Source organism: Spodoptera frugiperda, chromosome 16 (assembly GCF_023101765.2).
Source record: "Spodoptera frugiperda isolate SF20-4 chromosome 16, AGI-APGP_CSIRO_Sfru_2.0, whole genome shotgun sequence".
NCBI classification, from domain to species: domain Eukaryota; kingdom Metazoa; phylum Arthropoda; class Insecta; order Lepidoptera; family Noctuidae; genus Spodoptera; species Spodoptera frugiperda.
The window spans coordinates 3,035,765-3,052,519 of NC_064227.1; the positions used below are offsets into that span (position 1 = coordinate 3,035,765).

Below are 16,755 nucleotides of genomic sequence, written 5' to 3' on the forward strand. Positions count from 1 at the left end.
TAATGTCAGGATAGCATACAATCTTCACTACTAAGGGGTTTCGCATTGTAGTGGAGATCAGGCAACAGTGCTCTTTAATCAATTTAATCTGCTCTGTCACGTCTGATAACTGCTCATATAGGAGACCTAAAGCCAAGCAGAGGATAGCAACAATGTGCTGATGCTAATTATAGTAAAAACTTGAGTCTCAAGGACTTTTCTATCTATAAGTTGCATCAGTTATCCGTTAAACCACAATGTTAAGTATTGACTTAATGATTATTGATGGTTTATTCATATATCAGGTAAATATGAGTGGTGCAATCACCACAATACTTCTAAAAACCTCAAAATTCTATCTAGCAGTAGTAGCAACAGGCACTAATGTCATAACAACTTCCAGGAAAAGAAAACATGGTGTCACTTCTATGTGACAATGGGGCCAACGTCGAGGCCCGCACTAGAGATGGACTCACACCTCTGCACTGCGCTGCGCGGTCAGGCCACGAGAGGGTCGTGGAGGTGCTTCTCGATAGGGGAGCCCCTATTACTAGCAAGAGTAAGGTAAGAGACACAAGTAAAACCACATGTCAATTTTAGGAGATTGAATTAACCTCTCGTATGTATCGCTGGTATATAAGACAACAATAGAAATATATTGTACCTCGCGTAGATCTGCGTTCTGGCACACGAAGGGTTATTTCTCTCATAGCTGAATAGATGGAGTATTGGTCAGAGAATTGTTATATGTTCATAATACTACTTTGATTATATTACCTTCCTTAGACAGGTCTTACTAAATTCATATAACCTTTTTTATGCTCATATGGTTTACATAAAATAATGCGCAATTTGGATTGGATAACAGGCTTTCATGACAAAATAACAGAGAAATATTGGCAATCTCCATATGAACGTCTAATTCAAAATATTTAGCTTTGATTCTCATTCCTTTTTCTCCTCCTACAGAACGGTTTGGCTCCCCTCCACATGGCAGCCCAGGGTGACCACGCTGAAGCCGCTCGAGTGCTGCTGTCCCGTCGAGCCCCAGTCGATGACGTCACTGTGGATTACCTCACAGCTTTGCATGTCGCGGCCCATTGTGGACATGCTAAAGTTGCTAAACTTTTATTGGATAGGTGAGATTTTTATAAACATCTTGAACTTATGTAACCTGTCCGTACGTCAAGCTATTTGATGGTTGTGTGATATCTTCTTTTCCTATTTGAAACGTTTTCATTGTTATAACCCACTAATAAACTCCTGATTCCCTCATATCTTTCTTTATACAGTCCATAATTTCTGTATCGTCATCTATTTCATTAACACCACTTGCTTTTTTTCCTGCCTCTACCTTAAAATGTCGATGATCTCTTCCTCCCTCTACCTGAAAGAGATGAAAGTATACTAAATTTTAAACATATTTTATGCTTCGCAGGAACGCAGACGCAAATGCGCGCGCTCTAAACGGATTTACCCCACTGCACATCGCGTGCAAGAAGAACAGGATCAAGGTGGTGGAACTACTGCTCAAGTATGGTGCCAGTAAGTAATCTTCTGAGGAGTATATATTCTGAGGATATAGAGTTTTTTTACATTTGATGGGTCAATGTTTGGCCGCTATCTCGCCTGATGGTAAGTGACGATGCGGCCTACGATGGAGCACGTCTGCCCATTAGCAACCTATTCACTCGGGCTTTGAAGACGCCCAGGTTATATCCATCAAGAAACACAGGCTCCGGCAAGGAGTTCCACTCCCTAGCAGTTCGCACAAGGCAGCTTGAAACGAAGCGCTTCGTGCGAGTGGGTGGGATATCTATCATGAAGCGGTGGCGCTTTGCTGATTGTCTTCTGGTATGGATGATGGAAAGGACTAAGCGGAATCAAGTTGTGCAATTCCCCCGCACACTCTCTGAAATGTATCCGGTTCTGTTAGGACTTCTTTTTCTTTTTCTAATCACATTCTTCTTTCATTAGGTATACAAGCCACCACAGAATCAGGACTGACTCCTCTCCACGTGGCTGCGTTCATGGGCTGCATGAACATCGTGATCTACCTGCTGCAGCATGAAGCCAACCCTGATGTACCCACTGTCAGGGGAGAGACACCCTTGCATTTGGCTGCGAGGGCCAACCAGGTAACGCAATTTTACATTCTCCATCCCCAAATTCACAATTTCGATAACCCGGCAACTCTAACTAAACTATGGTAGATAATTTTATTGTTTCATCAGGTGTAGTCTATTATACGGACCTTGTGGAGTCTAGAACAAATTTCCGTGCGTTTAGGCGTTTTTGCCATACCTATTATTGGAAGCAAGTATAACAGCTCACACATAGGACCCACTTAGTTTTAAGTAAAATTTCCGTGGTGCTTGGCGACTGGGCTTCTCCCAGTTGTGCAGTCTCTTTTGTGCCTTTAGGCTTAAGTCATTCTGTCTCCTACATTAAATTCACCGAGGGAAGTGGAAACTATCGTTTTCTTTTTCTTCTTCTCTAATAACTTCTTTAAATTTGTTTCGTAACGGGATCCAAAGACTCATGTCCGAAGAAGACTCACTCATGTGAAGAAAGGATTCATGTCCCTGTCACGCGCCGGACTTCAGTGTTCCGGTGTTTTCATGGTTGTATGGGAGGTTGTGGCGGGCTTGTCCCATTAAAAATGCAACTCCTTTAGTGTTGCACGTGTTATGTATGGCGCTAGTTGCTTACAGAGTTTTGAAAGAGTTGATACTGTCATAATGATAATAAAAACATCTTTTTTGTTTGAGAGTTTATCATCTATATTCTATTCCAGACTGACATTATCCGAATCCTACTCCGCAATGGTGCAGCAGTGGAAGCTAAGGCCAGGGAACGCCAGACCCCACTGCACATTGCTTCTCGGCTCGGCAACGTCGACATTGCAGTGCTGTTACTGCAACACGGCGCTGACGTACGAGCTATGACGGCAGACCATTACAACCCACTGCATATTGCTGCTAAACAGCATAATCATGATGTAAGTTATTTTGTCTAGAAACTCCTTAAACACAGAGTAAACATGTAACTAGTCAGAATCAGATATCACGAGGTCAGGATATCCTTCAAGAGCTGTGGATTTTCCTGGTTAAGTCCATGCATGTAGATATCTTTCCAGGCTATGATGTACCTTGGACATTTTGATATAGTTCTGATTAACCATTGTAAAAAAACGTAAAACAAAATTTATTAAACTGATCAACTTGAACTTTTGTTCAAGTTATAAGTTTTTAAACTGACATAGTCACTAACACTAATATTAGAACTTAAGACGGGATATGTACCGTCGTTGTAAGTTCTAATGTTTGTTCAAGTTTAATAAATTTTGTGCTATCAAATGTCTACTTCACGATCACGCAACATATTGCAAATAATATTACTTTTCGCAGGTCGCCGCAGCTCTAATTGAACACAACGCTCCATTGACAGCGACTACAAAGAAGGGCTTTACAGCGCTGCATCTAGCCGCTAAATATGGCAATTTGAAGGTACGTGTAGAATACTTACATACATTTTATAGTTCAGAATAGATATTAGTGATAACCTGGCTATTATCATTTAAAGTGTATAAATATAAAGAAGATTTAACTATACTCCATCTTTTACTTGACCCAATTATAAAATCATTACTAGTATTTGCCCATCATCACAGTTTTCGCACAAGTTTTAGTCTATACCTTGAATTATCTTTTAGATCTTTAGTTTTTTTACACTTTAGAAGGTGGGCGTTATTATTGTATCTCAATAACAATCTTCAATGTTTAGGTGGCGAATCTATTACTGGCTCATGGTGCCTCCCCTGACCAAGCGGGCAAGAATGGCATGACACCACTCCACATCGCTGCCCAGTACGACCAGCAAGCTGTTGCCACTACACTCTTGGAGAAAGGAGCTGATGCTAAGGTCAGTATTGATGGAAATGAAAAAGGAGACCGTTTGATAGTTAGAAAAACTAATTTGTTTATAAGTAAAGAAGGAACCGGTGAAGTATCCTTTCATTAAAAAGGAAGGACCCTCGGACCTGATATTGACGTGTTTAATTGAATTTAATTGACGTGTAAAAGAGATACATTGTAACCTATTTGCAAAATAAATATCATTTATCTTTTGATAGGTAATAAAGATACTATTATGGTGTAGTGCCCAATAGATTTTAGAATATTTGCATTATCTCTTGATTTGTTACGAAACATCTTTGTAACAAGCGTATGTGTTACTTCAACATCATTTTTATTTTTATATTCAAAAGAAAATTAAGTTTAGAGATAATAATTGAAAGAAATTTTCAACACTTATAAAATATTGTGTTAATTGTTAGGTTTAATTCAAAATTTAAATTCTTTATTGCTTTCCTTAATGTGGGATTCAACAGGCATGATATTATTAAACATATTAAATGTTTTATTACAAATTCTCATACTTCTCTCTTCTCCAGGCTGTAGCCAAGAACGGACACACTCCTCTCCACATAGCCGCTCGCAAGAACCAGATGGAGACGGCAGCCACTCTGCTGGAGTATGGAGCTCTGACCAACGCAGAGTCCAAGGCTGGCTTCACGCCTCTACATCTTGCAGCCCAGCAGGTAAGACTCAGTAGCATTCATATTCATATTCATATTCATTTATTTGCTTTCCACAATGTATGTACAGAGATGTTCTTAAATGTAAAAGTAACAATTATGGACCCAGTTTGGGCACAGCAATTTTAAAGATATACAATACAGGCTTAATAATTATACAATTTTATATTATTATAGTTTATCTTAGTTTAAAAATGCTTAAATAATTATAATTATTGAGATCTTAAAATTATACTTTGTAGGTGATTACTTATGAGTGTGTGTGTAAGAGAGAGAGAGAGAGAGTATGTGGGTGGGTGGGCATACGTACAGCAGCGCGACAATCGCCGCTTCATGTTTCATGTAATGTTGCTCATGAATAAGAGCATTTAGCATAGCTTGACACTAGTCGAGCTCCTCGTCAAACAGTTTCGTGAGTAGCCGAAAACGAAATAATGAATAAGGGAAGACTCTTAGTTAGGTTAGAAAGACCAAACTGGGAACAAGCATTGATGAATCCTGTAACTTGCGAAAAGAGTTTTTGTCAAGATGAGGAACCGGTTCTTTATAAAATGTTGATGAGCTGGCTAGGAAATTGAGGACCCACTACGGAAAGGTTCCTGTAACAAATTTTATAGAGGCCAAAAATGATTTTGACTTTAATTTAAAAAGAAAACGAGTTTAACCAACATTCAAGTTTCACTAGTAACCAATATAATATTTTTCAAAGACTACACTAATCTAAATCACAAGAATTGATGACAATTTTGTTTTTACTTCTCTCAGGGACACACAGAAATGTGCTCTTTGCTCCTGGAGCACGGTGCGGAGGTGGACCAGCAGGCTAAGAATGGATTGGCAGCTCTGCATCTGGCTGCACAAGAAGACAGGGTGCCTGTCGCTCAACTTCTGGTCAAGAATGGTGCAGAGGTAAATGTTGCTTCAGAAGAATTGTTCTTCAAAATAGTCAAATACTTTATTTAACTGAACTTAATCTTCTTTAAAAGTTCCAAAAAAGCAAATACCATTTGTGTAACTTTACAGTTGTTTGTTTTATCAGTTATTGATTAGAGTCACAGTCGATTAAAAAGTAGCTTTCCTATATATGATTTTTTTTAAACGTTCGCTTACCACATTAGGTCATTTTCTCCTGTGTCGTGGGTGCGTTTACAAACATACAAGTTTCACACACACTACTTACACCCAGACCCGATTGATTTGGAACACCAATTTGTCGATCACACAAAGAGTTGCTCCGTGCGGTAATCGGAACCCATGCGACACGTTGTGCGTCTGTTAGTCGTGCAGCCTGATTGTCGTGCAGCCTGATTTATAATATCTAACTTATTTCCCAGGTTGACATCGGCACTAAAGGCGGGTACACACCGCTACACATCGCCAGTCACTACGGACAGACGAACATGGTTCGGTTCCTGCTAGAAAACGGCGCTTCTGTTAAAGCTCAGACTACACACGGGTAAGAAATACTTTTTAATTTTATAAACTGGTAAACGAGCAGACGAATGACCTGATGGTAAGCAATCGCCTCTGTCAATAGACACCCGAAATACCAGAGGCGTCACAAATGAATTGCCGGCCTTCTGGGGGTTAGAAATGTAATTGTTGTTGGGAACCGGGGATAGTGAAGACTGGGAAAGTCAAGTAATTGAGTCTTCGGTAACCACAGTCAACAAAACACAAAGCAAGCGTTGTTTTACGTCGGTTTTCTGTGAAAATCTAATACTAGCAGATGTAGGTAATTAAATAACTAATTTTAACGCTATCAGAGATGAATAATTAAAGGCATACTTTACTTTCCTCAATAGATACACAGCGCTGCATCACGCCGCTCAGCAGGGCCACATCAATATTGTGAACATTCTACTGGAACACAAGTCTGATGCCAACGCCACTACTACGGTAAGAGACAATCTATCTAGCCTAATCTAAATTAGATTGGAAGGAGTTTTAAATCTTAATTATATTGAAGGAAGATTGTTTTGGCTAATATATAATATAATGTTTTTAGTCCGTGCTTCAATAGTTAAAACTTTCTTTTTATGATAAATAAACATACTACATATAGTCTTATTTTCTATTAGTCTCTTTTACGTACCTCTACTTGAACCCTTAGTACCAGTTTGCTTTACGTTAAGCGAAAACGAAACGAGAGTGCGTCTGGTGCTCTGATTGGCGGGCTCGAATAAATCAACCAATCAGAGCGCCGAACGCATCTCGTTTCGATCTCAAAGTAAGACCTAACTGAGGTCTTAGTACGAGTTTACTTTACCCAACCCTGTTTTAAGTTCAGCATTTCCTTTACTTACACTTTTAAAATTTTACACAGAACGGTCAAACTCCTCTGGACATTGCCTCCAAACTTGGCTACGTCACAGTCATGGAGACCTTGAAAGAAGTATCAGAGCCGTCCATCGCACCTGTCTCCCAGGAGAAGTACAAGGTGGTGGCTCCAGAGACCATGCTGGAGACTTTCATGTCTGATTCTGAGGAAGAAGGAGGTGGGTTAACATAACTTTCAAAGAAAAGCATCGATTATTTGTGTTTTACATGACTAATGAGTGGGACATAAGACAATATCTGAAAACCAATTTGTATTTGTGTATATTTCATAAAAAATCTCTATAATTTTTTTTATGGAACAAGCCGGTAAACGAGCAGACGTATCACCTGATGGTAAGCAATCGCCGCTGCCCATGGACACTTGAAACACCAGAGGCGTTACAAATGCATTGCCAGCCTTTTAAGGGGTTGGGAATTTAAGGGTTGTTAGGGAATTGGGGATTGGGAAGTTGAGGGGCCTCCGGTAACCTCACTCACATAACGAAACACAACGCAAGCGTTATTTCACTTCGGTAAATGCAGCAAATGTAATAGATTCTATAAGAGAAATTAAATTGTTCTTAACCAAACTAAAACTAGAACACATTTTTAGGTAAAAAATGTTTCAACTTGCAATCGCCAATAACTAAAATTAATAAGTTCTAAAATATTTGTTACTTCCTATAAAACATATATTTTTATTCTCAAATACAGGTGAAGACACTATCCTAAACGATCAGCCATACCGCTACCTGACAGCTGATGATATGAAGTCTCTAGGAGATGACTCTCTGCCAATAGACGTGACTAAAGACGAGAGGACAGAATCTGCAATGAGCCATAAGAATATTATGGAGTTATCACAAGGTAAGAACCATATTTCATAAAACAACTTTTTTGTTGAACATAAAATATGTAAACAAATAAATATGATACTAGAATTGGAACTTGAAACGGGATATTTACCATGTTTTTTTATTTCAATGAGTTCATCCGTGATCATGGCGCTTGCAACAGTGCCGAAATATCGGAAACTCATAGAAATAGAAAAACATGGTAAATATCCCGTTTCAAGTTCCAATTCTAGTGTTAGTGACCATGTCAGTTTAAAAGAAATATGAGGTAAATCTTTCAGTTATTGCGCTATTAAATACCATGCAGTGATTGATAAATCCATTCCACTTCGACAATAATTACTATTTATAACACGGTGACGGCTTTTCTGTGACCATGTGTAAAGAACAACTATGAGGTATAACTTCAAAATAATTTCTAGACTCTACTCTCTAGTATACTATTCAAAGTCTAGCAATTATATTTTATTTGTAATATGATAATTTGTTTCCAATAGATACCAATTGTCTTAAATTATGGTATTCTGTGTACCAAGAAGTAATCAGTAAGTAAAGAATAATAAATTAAGAATCCATCGTAGGTCGCATCATCACTTACCATCAGGCGAGATAGCAGCCAAACGTCGGCCCGTTTAAAAAAATAAAATAAAGAGTAATTATGTAACATCTTTGTTGATAACCCGTTTTATTTTCCTTTTCTAGGATCCGTAAACGGCATGCCCTACCAGCCCCAACAGGAGGTGGTGGTGAAGAGTATCAGCCGCTACAGTACTGCGCAGGCACCTGAAGGATACTGCTACAATGTGGATCCTACACAGCCCAAGTCAGTATTACGTCTATTGTCAATCTTACAATAGTTGGTCCCAATGTACACCCCTGTGGAATCCCTTAGCATTATGTAAAAGAATTAGTAGTAAAACCATTTATAAAAATAAAAATAAAAAACAGAGTTTAAAAAACTGATTTCAAAAAACTAAACAAAAGATAAAAACTAAAAACATAAAATAACTATTATTAGTACTAATAGGTTACCCACCCACTGATAGGTTAGAATTACTCGCTCCTACGATTTTCGAAAGTTCCCCTTGGTTTCCTTAGGATTCCATCATCAGATCCTGATCTGGTGAAAATGGGACATTTTCGAGACATTTTAATCAAAAAAACAAAAAAAAAAATTAAAATCGGTTCACCACTGGCGGAGTAATTGGTGAACAAATAAAAAAAAACAAGGATCCGAACATACTACCTCCCCCTTTTTTGAAGTCGGTAAAAATTTTAGTTTATATTCTAAAAGCTACCAAGGTTTTTTCACACCTTCAATCCCTTTGGTATGAGTAGTGTAGTGAATAAAAATAATATTTATAAAACAGTGGCAAGGTCAAAATAATCTCGTATTATGTAAACAGTTTCTAAAATAATGGCTTATAAAAATGTTGTAACTCTTTTAGATCATTGAGAAGTTATTGTTTCACGGAAATACTATCTTTATGATTGTGATGTTACGTTATATTTCAGAATGTACAAACATTTAATACAAATTGTTGCGCATGCTTACTGGGATCTACAGGAAGAAATTGCAATGGAAGAAGTAAGTGATGTGATTGTTTGTTTTTTTTTATTACAAATGCATTTTCATTAATTATGCCTTAATTATTATGTTATCGGCTTACTCACGTATTGTTTTGACGAGGAACTCGACTGAAATTATGCCTTGTTCATTGGATTAGTTTTTGTTACTGTTACGGCGTAGGCTAATTATTAACTTTTTTAATCGATTTCTCTTGACTGCCTCGTTGGTCGAGAGGTGCGACTGCCGGACAAGGGGTCTCGGGTTCGATTCCCAGGTCGGGAAAAGTATTACTAGGCTTTTTTCGGTTTTTCGAAATTTTTTCTCAGTAGTATCACGGAGTCTGGAATTGTGCCCAGTACATGGCAATAGGCTCACCCCCTATTAGATGGGACTTATAACACAAATGGTGAAAAGTGGATGTGCATTGTAAAGTGGCATTACGTGCCGTAGTGTACACCTCTGCCAACCCCTTCGGGGTAAAAGGCGTGGCATTGCAATCAATTTCTATGTTTGTTCTTGATGTAAAAAGAATTAAACTACTATGCCCATTGATTGTTGTTCAGCATTATAATATTTTTCTTATAAATTGTTTATCAATGATTCTAATGACTTATTAAACTCATGTGGAACACCATCTTTATCATTTTAATCTTCATCGACTTTTACATCAATAATATACATATGTCTCTCTACCACAATATTATATTCTAATCTTATACCCTCATCTCCTAGCTTCCTGGTCTCATTTCTGGTGGATGCTCGAGGTGGAGCGATGCGAGGATGTCGCGGTGGTGGTGTGAGGGTCATTGTACCTCCACTATCTGCTCAGCAGCCCACCAGAATTACTTGCAGGTAGGTTATCATCTTCTTAAATTATCACCAACTCGTTTGCCAAGCGTGGTGATTACGGCTAGCCATCATATCAAATGATCACCAACTTATTTGCCAAGCGTGGTGATTACGGCAAGCCATCATATCAAATGATCACCAACTTGTTTGACAAGCGCGGTGATTATTGCTAGCCTATCTTCGGTAGAGGAGGTGTATAGTCCAGCAGTGGACTGTTTTACATTTTTTTGATGTTGTTCTTAACATGTTATTGTGAAGATAGTACTTACTCAATTAATTATTGAATATTTTTATAGTAAAACATATTATTATACATCTACTACTAATACATATTATTCTAAGATTATCTCTTCGATCCGACAGACAAACTAGTTATAGTTTTGTCGGACTGTACACTAGATTATAAGTTCTCTAACATGTACCTTTTAACAAATAAATAAATAAATAATAATCATCTTTTTATTTATGCTGTTTATTATTTGATATTTATTATATGCAAGTATTTAAAGCAAAAATACAATTTCCAGGTATCTAAAGCCATCCCGTATCAACCACATGCCGCCTCTGATGGAGGGTGAGGCCCTCGCTGCCAGAGTGCTCGAGATGGGACCCGTATCTGCCAAATTTTTAGGGTATGTATTACATATGTTAATTTCTATTACATCCCTAATGATATACGTAGCTTATTTTATACTAATTACTTGAGAGCACATCAGCGATGCTTTTGATGATCAAAGTCAAGTCCCTGTTTCTGAAATCGATTAGGATTGTTGATGAGATAGGATTAGGATTTTTGAGGGGGTGCCCAATGACTTCTCCCGCTTTGAGCTAGGCGAGAGGGGATGTTAGATTCTTACTGAATTAAAACCACCCCGTTCCTACTCCTGCTTTTCGAGCTGAGGCCTCGGTAAACCCGCTAGGTAGTCCGCAGCTCCGGATCAGGCATCAATCCTACTGGGCCCCATCTGTGATAGTCTAATGGCCCTTTAAGGCGCGTGGGGAACGCGACGACACATACGCATGGGTCTGGGTCTGGTTCTTACTCGCCATCCGCAGACCCACAAATGACACAATATATGCTACGAATACTAAATACTCTGTTACTAAATCAATTGTGTCTCTTCTTGCAGGCCGGTAATTCTCGAAGTACCCCACTATGCTTCCCTTCGTGGCAAAGAGCGCGAGATCGTGATCCTCCGCTCCGATAATGGAACCAGCTGGAGGGAGCACAACGCTGATGCTACTGATGATGTGGTTCAGGATATCCTGCATGAAACTCTTGAGATCGAAGGTAGGTGGAATATTCTGGATGGAAACATTTTTTTTATTCATAATTTTTAGGGGGTTTAGTCCATATGGATTGCAAAGTCTGCCCCATCGTACTAATTTACACCACATAAGTATATGATAAGCTATATGTATAAATGAAAATGAATCATCAACTAAGTATCACATAGCCTTCTCGCGATATCCGTTGTAGTATATGATAAAATGTTGAATTAGTCATTGGACTAATTCAACATTTTAATTTTCAATAAACTAGATATTGATCTAGTTTATTGAACTTTTATTTTCTAGTTAATGATTCCGTGTCATATTTTTTTAGCCCACTTCATCAGCAAATATTGCGATTAATATGGACTTTAAATAACTAAGACTGATCACTCAAAGTCAATACACCTTTCCGTAATTATTCAATATTTGATTTTTTAGCAATATATGTACTTACACTATTTTAATTCTCAATTCTATTTCCAACAGAGACAAATGAAGATGAGAAAGGCTGGGATGCTCCTCGCGTCACCAGGATCCTGACTCATGACTTCCCGCAGTACTTCGCCGTGATATCACGCATCCGACAGGAGGTCCACGCTATTGGACCCGAAGGTTGGTATAATGATATTGAGATATTTTTAATGTAGTACACAGAAATGGATGTGTGGCCTTCAGTAATAAAGAATATGAGAGAAGGATAAAAAGAGAGAGAGAGAGAGAGATACTACTACTAATACTACTAATACTACTAAGACTACAGAAAACACACGTAATCCTAGTTTCCACATGATAGGTACTCAAAATGCTCTTAGAATTTTGAAATTGTCTGGAATAAAAAATTGTACTTAAGTATCGTAAGTGACCCGGTTTTGGCCACTTTAAGAATTTTGTCGACTTTGAGGCTTTCTTAATTTATAGTTTTTGTTATCACCAACATATTTCTTGTAAAAAGTCATTTAACATGTATTAACCTTGCCTAAGAAAACCCTTTTTTTAAAGAACGTCCAATAGAAAAATAACTGTATAAGAAAGAAAAAAAAAAGGGAGTTTGTGCCATTTTTGGCCAGATTCGTGCCATTTCTGGCCACGGTCGTGTGCCAGTTCTGGCCATCAAATAATACAATAAAAGTAATCAAAATTTATTAATGAAATTGGACATTTTACAAACAATGGTTTTTATTTAGTTTGGAAAATATGAAATATTATTACTTCACTTGAATTTAACTTACAAATAAAGAGATCAACATTTATATGACATTGGTAAAAGCTGCAAAGTAAACTGACCTCCCCTTTGTGTGCAGGCAATTTATTGCATCTCTGAAAATGAAAAATATGTATTTGTTGATATGTACAGACAAGGAAAAAAAGCCACGATAAAATAAAGGGGAAGAAGTGGGGTATCTATGTACATTAGTTTTGGCCAGCCATGTGGCCAAAGATGGAGAAATTCATAATTCTGTCTCCATTAGTGGCCACCTTCTAATAACCTCACTTCAGAAACATATGGCGACAAAATAACTTTAGTTTCACTTAGACAATATATTCTTCATGTAGTATTAACATAAACATCCAAACAATAAGCAAAGATTTAAAAAATAAAAACCAAATCCTCACCCGCTCGCCTTAGCCTTTTTGTTAAGATCTTAACAATTTCACCCTCAACTAAAAAGAATGACTTGTTGCATCGAAGTGATGTTTGACACATCAAAGCTGCCAACGGTATCAGTGTCTCCAATATTCAATATTTTAAATACTGTACATCACAGAGTAATTTATTTGTCCATGCCTTAGTTATAAATATTTGAAGGTCCAAATGGCCACAAAGGGGTCGGTGGCCACAACCGGCCCACAACTATTTATTTCATTAACAACTATCATTACAGATTAAATCCAATTCGAAAGTGTAACGGTATTACGAGATATTTTGTACTTATTACCTAGGTTAAATTAATAGTTACAATGTACAAAATACAATAAAGTCTTTAGTAAAACCTCAATAACAATATAAACAATCTCTTCAAGCAATCTGTTGTCAACAATAAAATCTTCCATAACATTATTCACCCTAATAGTTTATTTTCTCAAGATTAACTTCTCAGTGGTAGCATGGAGTCTGGAAATGTGCCCGGTATATGGCAATAGGCTCGCCACCTATTACATGAGACTTACCACATAAAATATACATGGGCATTATGTGCCATAATGTGCACCTCTGCCTACCCCTTCGGGGCTTATGGGCGTGGCGTTATAAAAAAAAAACTATTAAAATTTATTTTCATTCCCAGGCGGCATGGTCTCCAGCTCCGTAGTCCCTCAGGTGCAGGCCGTCTTCCCTCAAGGAGCCCTCACTAAGAAGATCAAAGTTGGCCTACAGGTAAACCTATTCAAACCACGCAAAGGTGTAAAGGATATGAACTTGAAAAAGATCACCGTCAATAATGTTTCCAAGAAAAAACGGTTCTCTCTAATTTGGTAGTATTATATCTACTCGTATAACCTCAAAATGTATTCGAATGAATTTGAATTTAACGGTAAAAGCTGACATAGTCAGATGTGCTTATGAAAAAAAATTAACGAAATTCTAAATAAGGTTTTAACTATTATAACTTTCGTGCGATATACTTAATTAATTGTTATGTTATTGGCTTACTCACGTAACTGTTTGACGAGGAACTCGACTAGTTTCAAGCCATGCTAGAGGCTCATATTCATGAGCAGCATTCTACGACACACGACGCGGCGAGTCGAGTTCCTCGTCAAACAGTTACGTGAGTAAGCCGATAATATAATAATTAATTCTAAATAAGGTTACCATTTTATTTATTACGGACTTAGAATTAAATGTCATATTTATTTTATTTATTGTTTTGTTAGAATAAGATTGTGTTTTCGATGTATACTCATTACCATAATAATTATGAGGTTGGCAAAATATTTTCTGATGACTAAAATTGCCTAATTGGATATTTGTATCTAATTGAAAGAAAAAACATTATTTTAGCCACGATGCAGCATAAATACATTGTGTCTTGTTAAGTGAGTTTACCGGAGGGCCAATTACCCCCTTCTCAATCCCTAATAACCCCTAAATTCAAAACTCTCAAAATGGGCGGCGGCGATTGCTTACCTTCAGGTGATCCGTCTGCTCGTTTACCGGCTTATCACAAAAAAAAATCTTATAAAACGATTGAAAATAAGACGATTAATTTGAAATCAGATAATATTTTGCCAAACAATCTAGTCATTTACCATATTAAAACAAAAGTACAAATCTCAATGCCAAATTTTTATTATAATCATTATTTTGTAAACTTTTTATTGGTCAACGATTTGTGTTTAGCATTTTAGTACGATGTTTCATTACATTAACATATCTTAGATCTATTTGCTGCTATTTTCTATCTATATTTTAATAACTTATTCTATGTATGTAAACTTATTCTATTTATAATTACAGCATTCAATTTTGAACCCTGTTCGATCTTGTAAGGTGAAAATATTAAATTAGATCAGTAGTAGACAATATTAATATGACAAAGTAGATACTATTCCTTTTTGGTAGGACAATGTCACGAATTCATAGCAATACTGGTAGACAGATTTTATCGTATACAGCGAAAAGCGGTTTTATATTATAAAAACTGAATTTTACGCTGTATACGATAAAATCTGCCTACCCGTTTAGGGATTCAAAGCCGTGACGTTAGATTCCATAAGAAAAATATATTCTTTGTGCAAGGTTCATAGTTTCGTTCCTTACGAAATGTGAATAGCATAATAATATAATACTTGTTTGTAGATAATGTTTGTCTTAATTTTGACTAGTAAAGACTACCTTTAATAGATCGAACAGGGCTTTATAACGCAATATTATAATTCGCTGTGACGTGTTTCATCAAACTTCGAGTCTTAGAAATTCCCAAAATAATAACACTTCATTCTTTATTAAATATTTTACACGATTTATAAAAAAATGTCTGCTTACTACGCTCAATTGAATTTAGCGACATCTATGGTCGAATACCGGAATCATAAACTGAATTAATATAATTTAAGCTTCCGATAGATGTCGCTACACTTTAATGCGTAGTGATATTTTTTAATCTTCCTTGCATTATTTGTATTCACTATTAGCTTCTATTTTACGATATTGATGTTTTTAATAGTATACAATTTGTATGGATTTGATGAAACACGTATTTCGCCATTAGTATATAAGTATCTACGTTACTCCTATAGGGATTATGTAATACCCAATAAATTTAGAAATTCACTTAACTATTTATTGTAGAAGGGAGTCTCAATAAACAATAAATAAATTGACAGCAAATCTTGTTTTCAATTTAAGCAAAATTGAATTCTATGAAATCACAAAAAGAGTCGACTATCGAATACGTAGGTCTTTCTCACACTGCGGTATTTTAACTGGTTGGATTTTCTCTAGTTGGTCTTTAGGCAAGATAGCATGTTCGAACATTTTAACCGCGAGGAGTTTGTGAATGAATTTTGTAATATATAATATAATTATAACTAATATTTAGTTTTACTGTGTGTTATAAGATATTGTTATGTATTTAAAATGAAACTGGAGTGACGTAATATAATTAGTTAAGTAGTTATTTAAGGATTGCTAAATTTATTGGGTAATGTATGTCTTTGCTTTTAAAATGAATTGTTCCTTGGATTGTTATGCAAATTTGTACTTTATTTCCTAAAGACCAAACGTGAGATTTGCATGATGTACATTATATATTTTATTTTGCTATATTATTTTGAGCTTGGTTTTTATCGAAGTGTGTTGCATCTTGTTTTAAAGCGCATGTGTGAGAAATAGATGAGAGTCTGAGTTGATTATTAATAAATGTGTATAATTTCATTTTATATGCTTTTCTTGTGATTTCATAATGTTCATATTTGCTTAATCTTGCACCGACCGCTCTTCACCCTCTTCCTATCATTTTATTTATAAGATTATAGCTGATTCTGTATATAAATTCTGTAGAAAATTATCCTTACTTCACATTCAAACCAAAAAAGGAAATTCAACACTTAAAGCTCCGAAAATCTAAACAGTCTAAGTCTATTTTCCCGTGGCTAGGTAAGTACTGAATTTAATGTATTATTTCTTCCACACTGCCTTTAATATGCCAACACCAGCATGATGCTTCGACGATCTAACGTTTGGTCTTTAGAATATAACAAAAACCCTTACAAAAACGAAGACAAACATACATATAACAACACCTGGAAAGAAAAATGAACTTTAACAAGAAGAGAATAGAGATAGAAGTAAAAAAACTGCATCTCAA

General features: G+C 36.5%; 1 protein-coding gene across 10 annotated transcripts in view; it reads left to right on the top strand.

The window, feature by feature from the left end:
- The window catches only part of LOC118280779 (ankyrin-2), an 83,457-nt gene that overhangs the window by 38,491 nt on the left and 28,211 nt on the right, over positions 1-16,755 (top strand). For all 10 annotated transcript variants that reach the window (XM_050699501.1, XM_035601154.2, XM_050699497.1 and 7 more), the window contains exons 7-26: positions 383-543; positions 949-1,118; positions 1,418-1,524; positions 1,957-2,117; positions 2,777-2,980; positions 3,390-3,488; positions 3,766-3,903; positions 4,436-4,582; positions 5,345-5,488; positions 5,914-6,035; positions 6,385-6,478; positions 6,906-7,077; positions 7,613-7,765; positions 8,455-8,575; positions 9,320-9,340; positions 10,055-10,174; positions 10,699-10,803; positions 11,302-11,462; positions 11,933-12,058; positions 13,732-13,820. In XM_050699501.1, the coding sequence (XP_050555458.1) occupies positions 383-543; positions 949-1,118; positions 1,418-1,524; positions 1,957-2,117; positions 2,777-2,980; positions 3,390-3,488; positions 3,766-3,903; positions 4,436-4,582; positions 5,345-5,488; positions 5,914-6,035; positions 6,385-6,478; positions 6,906-7,077; positions 7,613-7,765; positions 8,455-8,575; positions 9,320-9,340; positions 10,055-10,174; positions 10,699-10,803; positions 11,302-11,462; positions 11,933-12,058; positions 13,732-13,820 (2,615 nt within the window). The remainder of the gene's footprint in view (positions 1-382; positions 544-948; positions 1,119-1,417; positions 1,525-1,956; positions 2,118-2,776; positions 2,981-3,389; positions 3,489-3,765; positions 3,904-4,435; positions 4,583-5,344; positions 5,489-5,913; positions 6,036-6,384; positions 6,479-6,905; positions 7,078-7,612; positions 7,766-8,454; positions 8,576-9,319; positions 9,341-10,054; positions 10,175-10,698; positions 10,804-11,301; positions 11,463-11,932; positions 12,059-13,731; positions 13,821-16,755) is intronic.